Source organism: Phytophthora sojae (genome assembly GCF_000149755.1).
Source record: "Phytophthora sojae unplaced genomic scaffold PHYSOscaffold_2, whole genome shotgun sequence".
Lineage (NCBI taxonomy): Eukaryota > Oomycota > Peronosporomycetes > Peronosporales > Peronosporaceae > Phytophthora > Phytophthora sojae.
Genome location: NW_009258116.1, coordinates 5,412,467 through 5,424,634, shown reverse-complemented (window position 1 = coordinate 5,424,634; position 12,168 = coordinate 5,412,467). Strand labels below are relative to the sequence as shown.

At 58.0% G+C, this 12,168-nt stretch overlaps 5 protein-coding genes across 5 annotated transcripts; 1 reads left to right on the top strand and 4 right to left on the bottom strand.

Moving 5' to 3' along the window:
* Positions 1-764: 764 nt before the first annotated feature.
* PHYSODRAFT_554653 (hypothetical protein) lies at positions 765-1,524 on the bottom strand (the record flags this gene model as incomplete). The annotated part of the gene is made up of 1 exon (XM_009521490.1): positions 765-1,524. Exon 1 carries the CDS (start codon positions 1,425-1,427, stop codon positions 765-767), a length of 663 nt encoding a protein of 220 aa, XP_009519785.1. The 5' UTR covers positions 1,428-1,524.
* A 1,382-nt stretch (positions 1,525-2,906) lies between these two features.
* PHYSODRAFT_478253 (hypothetical protein) lies at positions 2,907-3,716 on the bottom strand (the record flags this gene model as incomplete). Its single annotated transcript, XM_009521489.1, has 2 exons — positions 2,907-3,194; positions 3,495-3,716. 2 exons carry the CDS (start codon positions 3,714-3,716, stop codon positions 2,907-2,909), a joined length of 510 nt encoding a protein of 169 aa, XP_009519784.1.
* A 1,469-nt stretch (positions 3,717-5,185) lies between these two features.
* PHYSODRAFT_296552 (hypothetical protein) lies at positions 5,186-5,593 on the bottom strand (the record flags this gene model as incomplete). Its single annotated transcript, XM_009521488.1, has 1 exon — positions 5,186-5,593. The coding sequence occupies one exon, from the start codon at positions 5,591-5,593 to the stop codon at positions 5,186-5,188; it is 408 nt and encodes a 135-aa protein (XP_009519783.1).
* Positions 5,594-6,607: 1,014 nt separating this feature from the next.
* Positions 6,608-7,327, bottom strand: PHYSODRAFT_486521 (hypothetical protein; the record flags this gene model as incomplete). The annotated part of the gene is made up of 1 exon (XM_009521487.1): positions 6,608-7,327. One exon carries the CDS (start codon positions 7,325-7,327, stop codon positions 6,608-6,610), a length of 720 nt encoding a protein of 239 aa, XP_009519782.1.
* A 3,004-nt stretch (positions 7,328-10,331) lies between these two features.
* PHYSODRAFT_325607 (hypothetical protein) lies at positions 10,332-11,057 on the top strand (the record flags this gene model as incomplete). Its single annotated transcript, XM_009521486.1, has 1 exon — positions 10,332-11,057. One exon carries the CDS (start codon positions 10,332-10,334, stop codon positions 11,055-11,057), a length of 726 nt encoding a protein of 241 aa, XP_009519781.1.
* Positions 11,058-12,168: the final 1,111 nt, after the last annotated feature.

Below are 12,168 nucleotides of genomic sequence, written 5' to 3'. Positions count from 1 at the left end.
GCTGTCGATGAGCCAAGAGAAGCTGCGTGGGTCACCTGGTCGGTGCTCGCTTCAAGACTTGGGTGCAGCTGGACCGAAGCCGTAGAGGACCGAGCACTCGCGCCGTTCCGCGCAACTTGTCTCCAATTGCGCGCGTCTGGCAGACGGCAATGGGACTCATGTTTGGACAGTGCGCGTCCACCTGTCGAAGTGCCCAAGCTTCGAGCCACAGACACATGGCCGACAGGAACGACACGAATGAAAGTTAAAGGGAGAATCCAGCGCGCGCGCGTGGGGATGACGGCGGTGTCGGTGGCTGGCGGCGGCGGCCACCCGTCTGTCGATGCCAAAGGCACGACCGGCAAGTCTCCACGAACGACGTGGTTGTCGGTGGAGTCGTCGGCTGAACCGATGGAGTTTGGGCTTCACATTAGCGAATTGTCGCCTCCGGCTGGCTAAGACGTTCGTTGACGGGCACCAAACGCTTGGATACGGACGCCGCCTGCTTTTCTTGCAGCAATTGGAAGTGTAGAAGGCGGCACGTTGAGCAATGCTATGCTATGCTCGACTGCGCCTTATTGTATCGTTCGTCGAGACCACTGGAATGAAGAGACTCAAAGGTTTACAGCTTTATTGGAACACCTCATAGGGAGGGCACTCTTGACGCACGGGTGGGGCAACTTGTTCTACGTTACCCGTTCCGAACGCGCGCGTGCCCAGATAGATAGGTTGGGTTGACGACGAGATGCACGCACGTACGCACACACACAGCGAGCGACCTCGTTTTACCTGGACGTGTAGCGCCTGTAGTACTCGGCGTTGCGCGTTCGCTGCTCGGTGATTTTGAAGAGGTGGGGCGAGTAGATCGGCGCCGACATCGGAGACGTTGGGGTCGTTCGAGGCGAGAAGAAGCACGGCATCTCGTGGCTGATGCGCGGCGACGCGATCGATGCCGGGCTGATCGGTTCTGTCGGCTGTATGTACTTGGAGATCATATCGCTCCGGTACCCGCTCGGGTAGGCCCCTCCTCCTGTGGGCGTGGGCGGATCGCTTCCTCCGTAGAACAAGAACTGCACCTGCCTCTCGTCCTCCTCCTCGTACGAATAACTCGACGGTGACTGGGAACGTGACGCCGAGCCGGAGCCGGAGCTTGGGCTTGAACCTGAAAGTGAAGCTGGCGACGTGAAGGAGCGTTGCGTTCTACCGGCGTGACTGCTGGAAATCACTGGCGAAAAAGAGAACGACGGCGGCAGTCGCGACGGCGGGTTGCTACCGACGTCGAACTTGACGTCGTGGTCCCAGCGGTTGAACATTTGCGGCGTCCTGCGCACTCCGGGCGACGTCTTGCGGTAGTAATCGGGGTCCAGGACATCGCAGCAGCTCGTGCAGTCCTCGAACGGACTGCGCACGAGATCCCACAGGTCGCGGAAGAACTCGGACAGCCCCATCAGATCTCCTTACGTCAGCTACAATGCCGCTCCTGTTCCTGTTCCTGTAGTTTCGCTCCAAGGCGCGAAAGTGATCCGTTTTGCTGCGTGTCCTGCGTTGCGGGAGCTCTGATGATCAATGACAACACAGCGATGACAGCGGTGGAGGGGGGACCCGAGCAAGAGTCGATCGAAAGGTCCGTCCGTCACTTCGCTGCGTCTTTTCTGACTGGAGCCTCGGTTGGTTTGGTTTGCAGGACGGACCCTCGGCGTGTCGCCATCCGATAGAGGACGAAGACGAAGACGAGAGCAAGAGAGCGCGCGTCGCTCCAGAGCGACACATTCCCCCCTAGTGCACTTGCACCTGTCGGACCGGCAAATAAAAGGCCCCTTCGGAACGGACACTTGCGGACTGACTACTTGTGTACGCATAGCGGTCAGATGTTCTAAATTCTGATAAACGAATACGTGCACAGTCTTTTGCGCTGACTATCTGTCTAACGACACGGAATGGAAGTGAAGGTAATGCTGCACCACGTCCCGCACAGCGGGCACTCGAGGTGAAGCAACGCAGCATGCCCGCGAGCGGACACGCGGACACGCGGAAACTGTGGGTCTGGGGCGTACATGTACATGTACAGTGTACCGCTTGTGGGTCCTACATGCAAGGGCTGCATCAATAGCAACGAGCCTACAATAGTTCTACATGTATCTTTGTGCAGGTACTGGATGGGCGATGGATGCGGGTTCACGTTGCTGTTGTAGCCTCGTGCTTCGCTTGAATCTCACCTTGCCTGTGGTGTCTGCAACTGTCGTCCAGTGGATAACCGAGCCGCCGAGGACATCCACGCGATTCCAAAGCCCATCTGTATACCATCTGACTCAGCATAAGCAGCAAAACCAAACCTCAGCGACGACATTGTTGAGCTCGTTGCGCTGTTGATATGCTGCGGCTTCCATTTCGTCACGCTTGGTATCGATAGGTACGGGTAGGGGTGCCGGGCCCCGGGGGCGAGAGCCGCAGTCGTCACGAATTTCGCCGCTGTCACAGAGCGCGTCGAGTAAGACTGTGGCAATAGCGTCGCCGCGTCGTCCCCAGAAGAGAGCATGAGCGGACGCGAAGGAAGTGCTCGGCTAAATGGCAGTCGGGCTGGCGAGGGCGAAGGCAAGTCGTAAAGGCCTTCGCCCTGCAGACTCTACAGAACACAGCAGAGAGTACGCTGGATAACTGTCTCTAACCACCTCCGCTCCTTGCTTTCGTGCTCGCCGCTGCATTCGTCAATTTCCTCCCCCCGTCAACGAGCTCACGCATCCGTTTGGTGTCTGTGGTGTCTTGAATTTATCTCCTAGTTTCCCTCCCTCGGCCTCTATCCTCGATACGCTAACGCTACTCTACTGCTATGTACTCACCAAAAATATTTAAATCATCCGACGCCGTCCGCCCGGACCTCACTCACCTCCTCCACCCTCCCTCCCCTCTTCATATAACTCCCCAGTGCTTTAAAACTCGTACTCCTTCGGGTCGGGCAGGATGCTGCTGCGCCGCATGTTCTCCACGAGCGGCGGGGAGAAGAAGAGCGGCATCTTGACCTGCAGCGACGGGCGGATCTCGTTCTCGTGCAGGTCGTCGAGCTCCGAGGGCCGGAGCTCCGGCTGGAAGGTGCTGTCCACGTCGCTGCCCCCGAAGAACAGGAACGACACGCGCGCCGGCTCGGCCGGCATTTCGTCGTCCGAATCGACGCCGGCCAGCAGCAGCGCCGACGGGTCAGTGGGCGACTGCTTGACCGGCTGCTTGGGCTTCTTGTCTCTCCGGGACATCTCCCAGACCTTCTTGGCCTTCTTGGCCGGCGGCTCCCCCTCCGCGTGGTGCGAGGAGGACGCGCGCGAGGCGGAGGCTACCGACACCGACCGAGCCGACGCCGATGCCGATGCCGATGCCGATGCCGATGCCGATGCCGATGCCGATGCCGATGCCGATGCCGATGCCGATGCCGATGCCGATGCCGATGCCGATGCCGATGCCGATGCCGATGCCGATGCCGATGCCGATGCCGATGCCGATGCCGATGCCGAAGCCGCCGACATGACGGAGGAGGGCGCCGGCGGCTCGTTCTCCTGGATGGGGGCGGCTTCCGGTACGGCCACGGCCGTCACCTCCATCGGCGCCTCAGGCAGCGACTGGCGGTGCGACTGCGACCAGCGGGACCAGCGCGAGGTAGACGGTCGCTGCGAGGCCTCGCTGTCGCTGGGCGCCATGGGGTCGTCCGCGTCGATGCTCTTGCGCTTGAAGAGCCCTCCGATGGCGCGCATGAGTCCGCGGTGCTTGCGCTTGTTGGGCGGCGCAGCGGCGGCGGGGGCGGAAGCGAGCGCCGGCTCGGCCTCGGGGGCCGGCTCCGGCGCCGACATGGGCACCGGCGGGGGAGGCGCGCGTGCCGGCACTGCCGGCGCCGACGAGAGGGCTTCTGTTGGGGGCATGGCGGCTTCGAGCTGCTGGGGCTTCACTTCGGGAATGGGCGTCCGAGCGGGAGCTTTCAGGGAAGATGCGTTCTCACATGGGTTCGCGTCGCGTCGTCTTTCAGTTTGGTTGAGGGTGCGGTTTTTTGTGCGCAAATGGACCTGCTCTGGGCGTCGCATGTCGCGCGGACTCCCGTTTAAGTATATTAAGCGACGGTTGTCTGCGTAGAGGGGAGATGGGCGTGTACTTATTCGAGGCAGAACGGTTCACAAGTGCAACTTTTTGCAGAGACGGGTCGCAAAGGGATCACTTCCGTCGTGCACGTTAAAAGATAGCATGCCTTGATACCTGGGAAGCGTGGACGAGTGGTGCTGTCTTTCGAGTACGTCTAGAGGGCTGATTTCTCGCTCGAAATGGTTTGCAGGGCTTGCAGACCTTCGCCACTGGTGGCGAGCTTGCTGCTTTTTGGCTGGCAACTTGCCAGCTAAAAAGCAGCCAGTGGCAACCACCGCGCTCTATCGGCCACCTGCATTTCGGGTGGGCTGGTGTATCCGTCCCCCACCTGCTTTCACTCGCCCAGATCGGCTTCTTCGGCTGGTTCGCGATGTCGCGCTGGTTGTTCCGCAACAAGTGTCATATGACGACCCCTAATTGCTGAGCTTTCGGACCAAATTGGCTTCAACGTCGTGGTGCAGTGCGATGCAAGCTGCCTCGAAGCTGGGGACTTGGACTCTACAGTACAACCTGCAGGCTCGAGATAGAGCCGTGCAGCTTTTAGTACATGTATCGCGCTGCTGCAGCAGGTCGGAACGTGAGCCTGGGGCAGAAAAGTCGGGGACGGACAAGGACGCTCGGCGCTCAGAACGCCTGGTGCCAGCGAGGAGACGATGGCCGCTCGCGTAGAAGACGTCTCGGCACCGAGTCACGGCTTGAGGCGGCACTGACCATCGGCGGAGTGCCAAATATTGCAGCGCGCCGCGTGCGATCCGGCCACGAAGTGCCAACTGCACGCTGCCTCGCTCCGGACTGCGTTGCCTCACACCGCTCAATCGATCTAGCAAGCGCGAGCCTTTTCGATCGTCCACAGCGGTGAAACAGTAGAGAGTGAGGCAATACCAATGCACCTAATTTGCAGTCGCATCGAGGCGTAGCCTACACTTTGCTTTTATAGCCATGTTTGAAATGTGTACATACCGCAAACGAGCGCCAAAACGCAATGTTTACTTTGCCCTTTGAGCGAGGGCACCTTATATTATCTCTAGTCCACTGCCAGCGGTGGGAACCTTTATACAACAAGAGAGTTGGCGTTCTCCTACAAGCGTCTCTAGCCGAAGCGCGGTGCAAACAGCGGCGGCATGTTGGAAACGAGCGTGGGCTTGATGGGGACGGATGTCGCGTAGGACGGTGTGACCGGGTACCGGGTCGCCCGCGGGTTCGATCGTAGGCGTCGGTATCCGACATCCAACACGCGCAGGTTCTTGTCGTCCGGGCAGCCCGAGAAAAACAGGAACTCCATGGGCGCTGTCTCGGATAACTCATCGTCCACCTCAGGCAGATCGTCACCGCTCGCGCCGTCCAAACGTGGCGACCGCATGGCCCAGATTTCGGCCAAAATGTCCTCATCCGACGTGGCACTGCAATCGCTCACAGTACCAGGGGACAAGACGGCTATCCTGCCGCTGCCACCTCGATTCGTCGCGGAAATATCGACATTGTTGACGAGCTTCTTCATTTTTGCGCTTCCTTCCGCTCTTGCCGCACCGCGCGCTCCAATGCCTTGCGGAGCTTCTTCTGCTCGGCCTTGGCGAGTTCCACGGGATCCACCGCGCGAAAAGATCGGGCTGAGCTCATTGACATCTCGGCGGGGTCACGCCCGAGGCGATCTGTGCGTGCTCCGCTGCTTGTGAAGTGGAACGACGACGACATTGATCGGTTGCTGCGCATTTCGAACTCAACAGGAGATGTCTCCGTAGAGGGGACCCGGACAACCCCGTCGGCCACCGGTGCTGCCTGCACGCGTCTTGAGGATCGACGTCGCCGGAGTCGCCGCTGTGTTCCATTGTCACGACGGTGTCGGTCGCGGCGGTTGCGACGAAATGAGCTGAAGAACCGGGCAATGCTAGCGAGCGGCATTTCTAGCCGAGTGCGAGCGGTACCAGGAAAGTTTAATTGTGCGCGGATGGTCGTGTATCGCAGCAGCACACCGAGAGAGCAAGTGTCCAGCTGACCCCTTCTGTCCTGCAGTGCATCCACGACCAGTGAGTTCTACACTATCGGCTGTCAGTGGGATGTCTCGCTGGATAGGACGGTGAAAGCACACCGAGTTGCAGGCGCTGCATTTCTAGCATAAAGGTTAGGACGCCCAGGGAGCCACCATTGTAGAGAAATGTCAAAACACCTGCACGAACCACGACGGCTGCTCTACTCTCCGCCCCGAGACAAGCAGGAACTGCGTCGGGGCTGAGCCGTGAGCCCCAGGGCCATCAGATGGCAAGACGCGCTTGTGGTTGGAGGAAGCCGCTGACAGCAGTGCGAGTCGAGCCATATGCACAACGCGAGAAAAATTCGTCTCGCCGCAATGAAGCAAGTCTCCACTATTAATGCTGGTGTTTGCATCGCTGCCAACGCGTGAACATCATCGATACAAAAATGCCTTTGAGCCGATACTTACATATGTATGTTGAAGTGCATGAACCAATCAACATGCACGAAGGACAGAGGTTCACTCAAGCACAAGTGATCTTGGTTAACTAACTGCAAAGGCACTTATGGGAATGCATGCAAAGGTGTATGCTAACTTGGGCACTGTGCTGGGAGCCGTTTGCGTCAGGAAGTCGTTCAGCAGCCTGGAGACGGCCTCGAATCGTCCACAAGGAGTGCATCCAGAGCGATACGATATGTCCTTAGCAGCACGCAGCAAGAGGTTCACGAACATCTCCAAGCGCTTCTCGCGACTGTGTGCCACAAGATCACGAAAACCAGTGACGATTCCCACAGCCCCGCCACTCGGAAAACGCGGTGGGAACACGCTTGACTTGGTGATACCTCGCACTCGCGAGCAGTACGGGCACCACTTCGAGTGTGATTTGTCTTTGGGCTCCTTCACCACCTCGCCGATGCGCTGGCGTAGCGTTCGAAACGACGAGTAACGATAAGCCACTTGGTACGCAATACGACCGCTGTCCGATTCGCCCTTGATGAGTTTCTTGCTCTTGCTAACAACACCCGTCAGTGTACTCTGCACGAACACGTCCAGCGCGTACACCGTCACGCGCTCTTCTTGGCCGTAGGTCTTAAACATTCGCACGTGGTGAATGCTGTTCAGTGCAACAGCCATCTTCGCCCGAGAGAGCTGCGAGAGCTGCCCGTCCTGGCCGAGGCTGGAGCTCTCGCTTGTGCGCTCTGTGTCGGAGTCCGACGTAATGGTGGGGATGTTGATATCGGGGTAGTCGTTGGTAGGCCTCATCACTGTTGGTTGTTTGTCGTTTGAGCTTCTGATGGCAGTTTTGCTAATACCGGTGTGCTTTAGTTAGCCTGGGCCCAGCTCCCACGAGTAAGGAGGGGAGTGTTGAAGTCGAGGGGCATAATTGATGACGATCGGCTGGCATGTGCAGATTAAAATTTAATTCTATTGTACCTTTGCTGGCGTGGATCTGCGTGGGTTCATAAGGTGACAATGATGTGTGTTTATCTGCACCACACTGAACACGTTCACGTTGGCGCGTCGCAGACAATTTCAGCGGTGCAACATCGTCATTACATTGCGGTGTTGGGGTTAGCCCCGCCGAACTTCGAGCTGGATAATAGTTTTGTTGAGCCGCAATCCCAGATTTCGCTACCGAAGTGTATTTTATAACTCGCTAAGGGTCATACTTGTAGAAGTGTGTCGCGTCTAGTATCATACACATGCAAGGTAATGTGGATTTCCCAGGAGGTGATGCCAGTAAGACACGCCGCTGGGTAGCCAGGCAACACACAAGCGTTAAGAAAGACAACCTACCAAAACTGTATCACCGCGAACACACGTCATCAAAGCTTGTTCCCCCTCCGACCGCTTGACGAGACCCGTGACCAGGAGGGTAGTGCGCTCTCCGGAGCCGTCCACGCGTCTGTATATTTTCTCTTGGTGCCGAGGCAGCCAAACATTCAGTATGATCACGCTCACTTTAACATTTATTTTGCTTATCAGCACCAAGCTGGCTGAGCTAGTTGTTTAATCATGATGGGCGTGCGCTCGACGCATACGTCCCATCCGCCTCATTATACGCGCACGCTGGCGATCACCCCACGCTCTCGGTCGCGGGCATGCTCTTCACCGATAAGCAACATGGCTGCAAGTTGCAGGTAATCACGTACTGTGCACAGGGGTTCATACCAGCTCGAGTTTAGCTGGTATCGGGTATCTCGTCCTTCTGACGAAGCTGATATCGGCGATACTGATACTAATATCAATATCATATCAATATAATGATACATATATTGATAAAAATTGTACCTGCAGTAATTTGGCTAATGTCGCCGTCTCTTATTCTTTTGCAGCACTTCCTTGTACTCGGACCAATTAGCCTTCATCAAGCACATCGTCTCCGCCCGGTCGTCATCAAGCTGGGTTCCCAACTCGTTCTCCACATAGCCACTAAGACTGAAACATCGCTCTTGGCACACGGTAGATAGTGGTTTGGCGAGACAGATTCTCAAGCTTATTTTCAACCGAAAAGGGATGATCCTTGGGAGCTCTGAGCATGTGCTTCCTGGGGTTAGCAGTCGTCTGTTGCCGCATTAAGCATGATCTCCGTCCAGAAGAGGTCGGGTCCGTGCTTTTTTGTGTGCTGCGCACACGAGACAGATGTGGGTGAACGAGCTGCTTTTCTTCTTTGTGTCAGGAATCGGAGTAGCAAGTACATGGATGAACTCCCAGACAAGAACAAACATGTTCTGGTTTGAGTGACGCACAGATAGTGGAATACCAACTCGACTCCAACTTCGCCTTCTTTATCTCTACGGTCACGATCACTGGGCGACGTATCCTCGTCGGCCATTCTCTAGAGAGCGCGCACGCAACCGAACCGAGATGGTAGTAGTAGACTTGTACTTGCCGTGGGCTTGTTGGGAGAAGTGGCTATATGCAAGTAACTATGTGCGGTAGCGCACATGGAAATAACCTGGTTGGTGAAATCTACACTAGGCCGCAGGATATCGATATTTATATGCCGAAGTATCATTGGATCTCGATACAGCACCACCACCAATATCAGGTGATACTGATACAAGTATCCGGCCATACAGTATCGATATTTATTACAGGTATCAGCCTTGATATGAGCCCCTGACTGTAGCAGGCAGCGATTAATACAAAGTATCCTGCTGTATATGCTGCGGTGCGCCAAGGTCCGTCATGGTCGAGCTTCGCTTTTGCGGTGCCGAGTGCAATCGCATCTTTTCGATGGGGATCGCGTGCCCGCTTCAGCCCCGCTTCAGTCGTTAGAAGACGCCCATTTGCAAATACAGGTGCTCCAGTTTGAGCAGCTCCGCCGTCGTAAGCGCCGTCGAGGCAACCGCAGTCGACTGTTTTAGAACATTGGGGGGCCGGAGGCTTTGCCGATACTGTTGTGGTGGTGGAAGTTCTTCTCGCTTGAGGCTCAAGTCGATCAGCGTCGGTGGCCTCAATGCACTTGTGCGACGCGCCGGTGTCGGTGGTACGGGTGCCAGCGCGATTTGCACCCCCGGGCGAAGCGCGCCGGCATAACACCGCTACACTGTACATGTATGATAACAGGTGCCGGCCCTCTATCGTGGCATGGTAGACGTCACCCACTACAGTGGTGTAGTGGGTCGATGCTGCTGGCCTAGCGACGACACTGTTGGCTGATGGAGTATCGTGGTGGCGTGAACCCCTTTTCGGCCAATGGCTCCGTTTTACATGGGTCGGAACGAGGGGTTACACTGGGTTACACCCTCTTTGTGAGATGGGCCCGGCTCTGCCGCGCCATGATTACACACTGCTGAACCCATATCCGACACAAGCGGCAGAAGACTTGGCCCCGGACTGCGCTCGTCTCGGCTCGGCTCGGCTCGAAACCCGCCCGCAATTCGGCGCCGCCTGCTGTCTTGCCGCACGACAGCCTGCTTGCAGCAGCGCCATTCCAGCGACCGGCGGCTGGAAGCCACTGCGAGCCGCCACTTCGACGCGCATGTCAAACCGCGGCGCGAGGCATCCCCCTTCTCCTCAGTCGCCTTCCATTTACCGTCCCCACACCGGTATCTCACCCGTGAAAAAACTGCCGCGCTCGATGTGACAACCAGTCTTCCTTCATACTCCCACCCTACTCCCTACAGTAAACACGGCCACGTTGCGTACCTCTTCAAGATCACCGACAAGCCAACACAGTACGCCGAGCTACACACAGCACTGGCTCACAACCGAAAGCGCCGTCGACAGCGCAAGCGAAATTCCCAACCTCAGCCGCGCGATGGTGGCCGCCAGCGACTTGGACGAGATGGACGTGTGCACGGACACGGCGAGCGAGCGCTCGAGCCTGGACACGGTGGAGCTGCTGGGCGCGCGCCTCTCGCAGCTCTCCCGCGCCAAGGTGGCCGTGGCGCTCAACAGCGTCCACCACGTGCAGATGTGCACGGCGTACGACCGCGAGGGCCACGTGACGGCCTACGTGCTGGACGTGTTCCTGCAGGCGGCACCCAGAGGTCTGCCCGTGGCGTCGGCCGCGACCGGCAGGAGCAAGAGCAAACACACTCAGAAGCATAGCAGGAGCGAGCGCGTGCGGCGGGGGTTGCGCGAGGAGGACGAGCTGCGCGCCGACTACCAGGTGGAGCACCGCTACTCGACGTTCCGCGCGCTGCGCGAGCGCATCGGGGCGGCGGTGGCGGCGCCCAAGGACAAGTCGCACCCGCAGTGGTGTCCGTACTGCACGCGCGTGCGGGAACTGGTGAGCTCGGGCGTGTTCCCGTCGCGGTTCCCGAGCCGCGGGCGCGTGGCCGTCGCCGTGGGTCTGCACGACTACGTGGTGCGCAGTCGCGAGGCGCGTCTAGAGACGTTCGTGAACTTGCTGCTGCGCGCTGCCAAGGACGTTTCGTACCGCTCCGGCTGCAGTCCGTGCGGGCGGTTCGAGGTGGTGTCGAGGCTGCTGAGCGACTTCCTGACGGAGCCGCACCTGCGCGCGTCGGGCGGCGCGTGGTGACGAGGCCGGCCTGCAGGCCCGCGGAGCAGGAGCAAAGCGGCAGGAGAGCAGCGCGCCTGCAAGTTGTCGGAGCAAGCCGACCGAGCGGCGGAGAGCCAGCCGCCAGCCAGCCAGCCAAGAAGCGAGCGACGGACGAGCGAGCGAGGGCATGGCGCGTTAGGAGAGTAGGCACGGATCGTGCAGTTGGGTGTCGTGGCGTGTTATTTGGCGTAAACGGTCTTGCAGCGAGCGCCTGGATATTCATATAAAGGCTTGAGCTTTTTTTTCGTGAGCTTTGCTGCGGCTGACTTATGGTTAGAGCTGAAGTTTTCACTGTGCTGCACGGTGTAATCTTGGCTCAAGATTCTTGAAAGAGATCCGCTGCAAAAGCACCGGGAAGCCGGCAGGTTGGGCTTGCAGTGCGAGTTCCAGCAGCAATGCTATGGTTGGACATTTTAGCGATATTTTTCAGCACACCCTCGATCAGCAAGTCGCGCGCAAGAAACGCTCGGGGTCAACACTGACCCGAGACGGTTTCCTGCGTCAATCCTGAACAATTGGGCCAACATACATTTAACGCTAGCGCAGGTATCGCATGCTTGCTCTGGCGGAGATACCGTGCCGTCATCCCGATGCTGATAGCACCTGCTCGCCAACACGAAAGAAACGCTGCCACCTATCGACAGTCATTCGCTTCCAGTCACATGACTTGGACAATCTAGAGCTTGGTATCTCTGCACCACCTCGCCCAGGATTCGCTTTCAGTCAAAAGACATGGGCAATCTACAGTGTACTGTGCATGTAGAGCTGGGAATCGCTGCAGGATAATGTCCTCGCATGACTGCAAGCCCATGTCAGCTCAACTATTCAATTGTTCAGCACTTCATGCGTTCCCAGCCGTGCTGCAGCCACCACAACAACTTCAAGCCGCAGCAAAGCTCGCGAAAAAAAGCTCAAGCCTTTATATGAATATCCAGGCGCTCGCTGCAAGACCGTTTACGCCAAATAACACGCCACGACACCCAACTGCACGATCCGTGCCTACTCTCCTAACGCGCCATGCCCTCGCTCGCTCGTCCGTCGCTCGCTTCTTGGCTGGCTGGCTGGCGGCTGGCTCTCCGCCGCTCGGTCG